The following is an 8,146-nucleotide window of genomic DNA, read 5'->3' as shown; positions in this document are numbered from 1 at the left end:
CCAATAGTTCCACAGAGTGATAACCAAGCCTTTAACACATGGGCCTTTGGGGAACACTGAAGATACAAATAATTAACACTCCACCTTCCTCAAGGAGGAACAATTCACTCCTGGAAAGAAGATAGTGACCTTAATATGGTAGTGCAATCCCAATCACAAGAAAGGCAGGATAGTGGAAAGTGTTCAATATTCACTGTAGTCCCTAATAACAAGGGGATTTCAGAGCTCAGTCTTGTAGAGCATTATTTGCTGGAGGCTTAGGATAGGTTCAGATACATAGTTCTTTTTTTTTTTTTTTTTGTCGATCACAGGGCCTGAACTCTGGGCCTGGGTGCTGTCCCTCAGCTCGTCAGCTCAAGGCTAGCACTCTACAACTTGAGCCACAGCACCACTTCCAGTTTTTTCTGCTTAGGTGGTGCTGAGGAATCAAACCCAGGGCCTCATGCATGCAAGGCAAGCACTCTACCACTGAACCACCTTCCCAGCCTTATACAGTTTTTTTTTATAGAAATAGGAGCATAGGAAAACTTGTGGCACCGTCATTCTGTGTGTGTGTATGTGTGTGTGCAAACGGGCACGTGCACACATGTGACTGAAGCTTAAATTCAGTGCTTGGGAGCTATCCTTTAGCTTTTTTATTTAAGGCTGGCACTCTACCACTTGAGCTACACTACAGCTCCACTTCCATCTTTTTGCTGATTAATTGAAGATAAAGAGTCTCACAGACTTTCCTGCCTGGACTGGCTTTGAATCTCAATCCTCAGATCTCAGCCTTGTGAGTAGCCACAATTATGTGTGAACCACCACTACCTGGCTTAATCATCAATTTCTTGAGATGACTGAAATCCAAGCTCCATCACTTGTTCCCTTTCTGCCCTGGTTAATGTTCCTTCCTTCTCTATACCTCATTCCCACCCCCTACCACACTCCATCTGAGGGACAGTGGACTAAACTGGCCTCTGTAAACAGCAACTTTTTCAAATTTCTTCCACTTCTAGGCAGTAAGAAGGTAAATGTCTTTGATGCTTGCCATCCTTAAGTGGAAATCACCCCAATAACCCCTACCTCTGGTAAGTACCCACGATTTCTACCAATAGAAGACAGTCTTCTAGTCTTCAATCCTGGACCTGTTTTCTTCCCTTCCCCACCTTATTCCCAGGGCATACACATTTTTTTCTACCTGTTATCTATGATTGATAATAGCTTATTCATTTCAGATTCACTGAAATTAGCTGCTTTTTACCTTACCAAATAATTGGTCGACCAGTCTCATCCCTATTGATGTCTATAAGCTTTTCCCAGAAAAACCACAGACAATCTTGGAATGACGATGTCAGAGGATATTTTATTTAAATGTTTTGTAAACAGAATTATGCTCACAGCTTCAGAAACAATGAGGGCTCAATTCACCTCCCAGCTCAGCCAAGTTGCCTGGTGTACTTTCTCAGACAACCTAGTGGCTTGATTTGATGTTAGACCTGAGGAGGCCCCTTCTGTTCCTCCTGGAAGCCAGTTCCAAGAGAGTTGATGAGAGACACCACAGGAAAATCCAAGAGGCAAGAGCATGCAGGAAGGAGGAGGAGGAGGAGGAGAAGGAGCAGGAGGAGAAGGAGGAGGAGAAGAGGAAGAAAAAGAAATGGAAGAGATCGGAAGGTAAGAATATTCAAATAGCAGCTAGGATTGGAGAATTGGAGGTAGACCCGTTGTGGGTACTGAAAAGTGTTTGGAAAAAAATTTTTTTAAAAGAATTATAAATGAGTAAATTTTTATTAAAAATATGGAAAAAATTTGGAAGAGGAAATTGAGTGCCTGTTCTTGTCAACAATCCCAGTTTCCTCATTCCTGTCCATGCAATGTGTAACGATAACATTTCATGCCTATTAGTGACTATATACTGTTATTGTAGCTGATATATTGTGGCTAATATTGACTAATATATCATGATTACTGATGGCTTAATACTATGTCTAAAATATTAGGGAAAAAACTCACAGAGATGGGGGAAGGAAGGATTGGGTAAAAATATAATGGGATAAAGAGGTCATAGAGTTGGAGTGCTTTGGGTTCAGTCATGGCTGACCCGCATCTGCCTAGAATCTCTGAGAATCTTCAAAGACTGTCAGAAGCCTTTGTCCCAGGATCAGTATGCAGAGCAATGCTACAATTTGGCTATACCTGGGTAACGAAGGTAGCAATTGTCATTGATACTCACAACCAGTTTCTATCAAGATATTCACAAACAATTACTATTTATACCCACTGCCAATCACCATTGATATTCCCATGTAACCAGCTGATATATTATGGTTACTGTCACCCCAAAGTCCCCTATCTAGCGATAGGGTCCACTGGGGGAGGCAGGAATGTGAGAAAGGGACAGAACTGGTTGCGAGAATTATAGCACCAATCCAGGAAACTATCCTTCCTGGTTATTTCAGGAGTAAGAAGAGAAGGGCTTAGGGTGGGTCAAGGACACTGAGGCCTAAAAAACTTTGCGCCTCAGGCTCTTCCTCCAGGGCGCCCCCTTGAGGAGAAGAAAGAAGCTGACCTATTGGCCATGTTTAGCTGATCCTGATGATCAGGAATTGCCATGACCGAGGGCTATTCTTGAAGAATTGTTTTCTTTTCCAAGTCCAAAGTCAGAAATCATTATCAATAACCAGAAACTGGCAAGAGGAAGGGAAGGTGGGCCCCTACCCCTCTTGATCAATGGCCCATTATAGGCCACTGGGCCTCAGTTTCTGGCGAGCCAGGGCTACGGCATAATAGCGCTGGAAGCGGACCAGGAGCACAGGCACCAGCAAGACACCAGTGCACATGCCCACGGTTGCTGTGACAGCAGCAGTAAGCTGACCCAGAGCAGAAAGGGGGTAGACATCTCCATAGCCGACAGTGGTGAGAGTTATCACAGTCCACCAGAGACATGTAAAGATATCTCCAAAGTGGAGCTCACCCTGACTTGGGGTAGACATGCCCAAGAGCTCTCCATAGAGGAAGAGTGAACCAAAGAATAAGATTTCAGCTACCCAAATTAGGATAAAGGCACATACTTCTTTCCAGGAGGAATGGAGAGTATGAACCAAGACTCTCAAGGCCAAAGACTTTTCAAGAAAGCCCAGAAGACGCACCAACTTGAGAACATAGAGAGAACGAATGGCTCCCAGAGTAAGGCTAAGGCGGGGTTGCCGTTCAGCCTTGTCACCCACCACTAATTCTACCAGCACAGGGAACAAACAGAAGATGTCAGCCAGATTGAGAGGGCTACACAGAAAGCGCACCTTATCAGGGCAGGAAATGGCCCGGGCAAAGAGCTCAGTTCCAAACCAAAGGGCACACAGCAATTCCAGGTAAAGCAAGTGGGGGGCTCGGCGGTAAACAAGACCATTGTTCTGTTGCTGTTGTTGTTGCTGCGGCTGCTGCTGGTTCCCTCCTGCCCCCACCCCATGTCCCACAGGAGTGAAGTTGGCAGAGAAATAATCCAGCTGGACCTCCGTCTCCTGGAAGAAGATGACCAGGGCACACACGGCAAAGAGGGCGGAGATCAGGGAAAGGCACTGAGGGGAAAAAGAAGCACATCAGAAATCTCACATACAGCCACTGCCTCCCTCTCTAGCTCTATTTCCACCTTCTTTCCCTCCATTTTTGGAGGATCCCCTCAAATTCTTCGGAAGAATCTCATAGATTCAGACTCTAAGGACTATGCCAAGTGCGTAGTAATTGTGGCAACTTGGCAAGGCCCTTTGGGACCACACATTGTGAATGAATTACCTTGGCCCCTAGGGATGACCGAGGTTGATCAAGAAGCATCCAGAGCCATGGCTTCCAAGCATTCCGCAGTCCCTGGTTTTCGATGGGGTTCAGCAGAAGGCGTTCATCCACATGGGCATTCTCACAGGCTTCCCAGGACAGGAAATCCTGCGTACGGGTCTCCCTGCCACCTAGCTTGAGCCAGCAGCAAGGTGCCAATGGCGCTTCAGCCAGGCCCCAGTAAGCCAACTCCTCCTCTAGGACATCCCGACAAACATCGGCAGGACAATGCAACTGCCGGGTACGGTAGTAGCCCAGGACATAGCTAAAGAGCTCAGGATTGCGATCAAAGAAAAACTCTCGGACTGGTGGACCCTGAGCAGCTGGGGTGCCAGGCGGGGGTGGTTCGGTCAGCTTGTAGAGGCGGGTGCCTGGAAAGGCCCGCACGGTGCTGATGTAGGTCTCATGGCGCATGCCCCCTACGTTCAGGATCAGTTTATCGTCCAAGCCCTCCATGGCAAACCGTGAGCCTGCTTCTCGGCTGGCTCGGATCCGCTGGCAAGAGGAGGGATGACAGGGGTTAGGACGGGGTCCTTCTGTCTTCCTCTCCCTTCCCAGGCGTGGCCAGGGCAGGGAGGGAGCGGAGGGCCACTGAAGTGATGTGGCAGCCCAGGCACCCGGGGGGGAGGCAGGGAGCTTGGGAGGGGGGGTGGGGTAGGAGGGGCGGGAAATGCCTCTTCCTCCTGGGTCTTCAGGAAACAGGAGGGCAGCGAGCTCTCAGGTGTGGTCACAGCGACTGACCAGAGTCTCTCCTGGGCCCAGCAGTTCCAGGAGAAAAACCAGCCTAGCCTGGAAACAGATGTCTTTCCGGGGCTCTTGGGAGACGCCTGGTGGCTCCGAGAGAACAATTGTGCCACAAGTATACAGCAGGGGAAATCACAGACAGGCAACCGCAGACTAAATGGTCAGGATGAGCACAGGGACATCTCTTAGTCCTTTGTCATCACTTTGAAAATTTGAGATGGGGTGGGGTGCGATGGGAGGAGGGTGGTAGATGGGGAGGGGGGTAAAAAGAGAAGCCACCAAGAGAGGCTGAGCTTAAGGAGATGGGATTGAAGATAGGGGTGGCAAGGGACGCTGGAGGGCCTTAGAGATCCCTAGGCCTCCAAAGGGAGTAGGAGGTGCCTGACTTGAGAAACTGGCTGGGGGGCCGGCAGACCTGACAGCGATGATTTTTGACTCCAACTCCCCTGGCCCCTGATCCTGGGCACTCGTCAGCAACAGCAGCAGCAGCAGGACCACTACCACCACCAGCACCAGCACCAGCACCAGCACCAGCACCAGCACCAGCCGCACCAACCTCTGTGGGTCTCTCTAATGGGCGTCCTAAAATCGCTTTGGGCTTAATGAGTTCCTTGCCTGAAAACAGAGGAAAAACAGAGTGGAGGGGTGGGAGGAGGGTGTGAGGGAGAGAAAAAGTAAAACCAGGGGGGAATAAAAACACTAAAAACATCTACTCAGATTAACATTTCAGCGCCCATCCCCCCACCCCAGGCAGCCTGCCCAGGCCTCCCATGTTTGTCCCTGAGTACAAAAAAGGGGGGGGGGAATGCATGCAAACACTCTCCAGCTTAGAAACCCCCACCCCACCACCCTTCCACTCCCAGGCAGCCCCTGCTCACTCACTTGGTTGGATTGCGTGGTCCACGAACACTGGCAGTGAAGGGACCAGCGGCTGGCTGGACGGCGGGGCCGGAGGTGGTGGGACGGGCGATGCCGCCACCTCCGGAGTTTGTGGCTGTTCCTGCATGGAGAGATCTCAGGCCCCAGGGCCAGGATATACTCATGGAAGAGCTGGAGTTTTCCAGGAGCTTCTTGTTCCTGCTGTGGTCAGAGGAACAAGTGTTGGGAGGCAACAAGCAGACCCAAGGCTATATGTGCCCACCTCCCGCCTGCTTGTTTAGGGAGGTTGTCCTGGCCTCCCGCCTGCAGGGAATCAGACAAGCGACCCTGGCCAACTTTACTGCTCCTCCTTCCTCCCCCGGCTCAGTTCCAGCCCAGAGCAGAGGGAGGGGAGGGACAGAGCTGGAGGAAAAACAGGAAGTTAGGTGGTCAGGCTCCAGCCAAGAGGCCACCTCACAAGACCAGCTAATATTTAGAACAACTTTCAACCCTCACTCCACCCCCACCCAGGCCCACTCTAATTCCTTACCTCCACCCCGCACCCCACACAATCCAGCTTAACTACAGCCCTATCAGAAGCCAGCAAGGGAGGAAGGGGCGTTGGGGGAGGGGGAAGCAAGTACCAGGAGTCCGCCTGGGAGGCCAGATGTGTTCTTGGCTGCATCTAACTGTTCCTGCCCACTCATTTTTCTTCTTTTTCTTCCTCAGAGGCCCCAGTGCCAAGGAAGGGGGCGGGGAGGGGGGTAAGAGTTGGACAAGGAGAGGGGCAGGGGAGCAAGAGAGAAGCCAGCTTGCCTGTGGCCTGTGTCAGGACTAGCAGAGACCCTAGCCCCTGTGAGACAGGCTTTATGTACACCTCCCAGTATCGTGCCTCACTCCTGCCCCCATCCCTGGGGTGGGGTCAACTCCCCTCTTTGCTACAGATGAGAGTTTCCCAGTGGAGAGCCCAGATGACTCTAAATTCCAAGATATCCCACACTCCCACCCATTGGCCCAGTCCCTGAGCCTTTGCAGAAATGTCTATGAGAAATAAAGATTCCTACCACAATCCTACTCTTCCTTTACAGCCCATCCCTTGGAGCCAGAGAACAGCTGCACTAAAAGTTTCAAGGATACACAAGCAGACTTAGGGCTCGTATTTTTCTTTTGGTCATGGCCTTGCTCTGAGGCTGGGGGAGAAAGGTGATCTTCTTCAGTGGATTTTGTGGCTACAGTGAGGAAGGAGGGGAGTAGTGACAAACACATGTCCTAGGGACATCTAATTCAGCTGTAGCAAGCTTTGGTTCTGCAGAGGATATTGCTATGTAGCCCACACTGACTTGTGAACTTCATATACATCTGCCTCAGCTTCTCCAGTGAGATTGCAGGCATGTTCCACCACACTTGGCTCAGGGATGGCTTTTTTTTATTTTATTGTGAAAATACTGTACAGAGGGGTTACAATTACATGGGCAAGATAATGAGTACATTTCTTATCAAGCATTGTAGCCTCCTCCTTTGCAGGGATGGCTTCTTAAATCAGAAAACTATGACAAGCCCCTAGGAATTAGGACTCCTATAGGAAATACCAAACTAGGAGTGAAAATGGCCAATCCAATTCGTAAGGCCCATAGCTACATTGACATATGCATATTTCCCGGCTTTTGTCTTTTCTTCCTTCCTTCCATCCTTGGTCCCTCCTCCTCTCCCTCCCCCCACATCTTTGTCTCCTTTCTTTCATTTCTTTTCCTTTCCTTTTAGTTTTTTGGTTTTTTTTCCTTCTTTTCTTTGTTTCTCCTGTCCTTTTCTTTCTTCCTTTTCTTTCCTCTTTCTTTCTTTTTGGTCTGTCTTTCTCCTTTCTTTCCTTCCATTCCTTCCTTCCTTCTGTCCTTCTATCTTGTGTGCTCTCTCTTTCTCCCCCCACCTCCTTCATCTCTCCCCTCATCTCTCAGTTTCTCTTTCTCTTTTCTTTTTTTCTCAGCTAAGCCTTTCCCTCTTTCCCAAACTGCCTGAAACTCTGCTATTTAACACCCACTGGCTTTGAACTTAAGATCTTTCTGCTTCAGCCTCCTGAATGCTAGGATTACAGATGTGTACCTCCATGTCAGGCATGTGTTCAATCTTTTCTGCAAATTGTACCAGTGTGAGGTGGCAACAGATTGAGAATTTGTGCCTGGTCAGTTTTGACCAAAAACGTAAATCAATTCATTTTAGTATATAATTATAACATTTTCTCTGAATGCGGGTAAAACATTTTTCAGAGTAGAGAATGTAAAGGCAGTAGCTTCCTCTCTCACTCCTGCAGAGTCCCCTTCTTACACATCCTGCCTTTCCTGTGTACTCCAGTGCATTTGCTTCATGATTCCCTAAACCTGCCAGTCTCTTTCCTGTCTTGTATTTTTTACGCACAATGTTCCTCTGTCTTCAGGACACTCTCCTCCCCCCGCCCCCCGCCCCCCCTCCCGCACACAGCTGTCTCTCAAGAACTTTTTCTTTCATATCTATTTCTATTGTCAACCTTTTGGGGGGAGTCTTACTTGACTCATTCTCTCCAAGACAGAATCCAGAACTCTGAGTTTTTACAACATGCCCTGGGATTTTTTTCAGGCTAGAACATTATTATGTGTATGTTCAGTATTATGTATATGCTCATTCAATAATACTTCTATGAGAAATTGTCACACACTTTCATGGCTTGAAACAACATAAGTTAATGTGTTTTTTTTGTTGTTGTTGT

At 48.7% G+C, this 8,146-nt stretch overlaps 1 protein-coding gene across 1 annotated transcript; it reads right to left on the bottom strand.

Moving 5' to 3' along the window:
• Positions 1–1,350: 1,350 nt before the first annotated feature.
• On the bottom strand, positions 1,351–5,635 carry LOC105999307 (potassium voltage-gated channel subfamily C member 1-like). The gene is made up of 4 exons (XM_013034288.1): positions 5,434–5,635; positions 4,967–5,166; positions 3,769–4,302; positions 1,351–3,554 (listed from the first exon to the last, which is right to left on the bottom strand). Exons 1-4 carry the CDS (start codon positions 5,555–5,557, stop codon positions 2,718–2,720), a joined length of 1,695 nt encoding a protein of 564 aa, XP_012889742.1. The 5' UTR covers positions 5,558–5,635; the 3' UTR covers positions 1,351–2,717.
• Between the last annotated feature and the right edge of the window lie 2,511 nt (positions 5,636–8,146).

The sequence above is a fragment of the Dipodomys ordii genome, unplaced genomic scaffold (genome assembly GCF_000151885.1).
Source record: "Dipodomys ordii isolate 6190 unplaced genomic scaffold, Dord_2.0 Scaffold187, whole genome shotgun sequence".
Classification (NCBI taxonomy): Eukaryota; Metazoa; Chordata; class Mammalia; order Rodentia; family Heteromyidae; genus Dipodomys; species Dipodomys ordii.
This window is presented reverse-complemented; position numbering and strand designations above follow the sequence as displayed.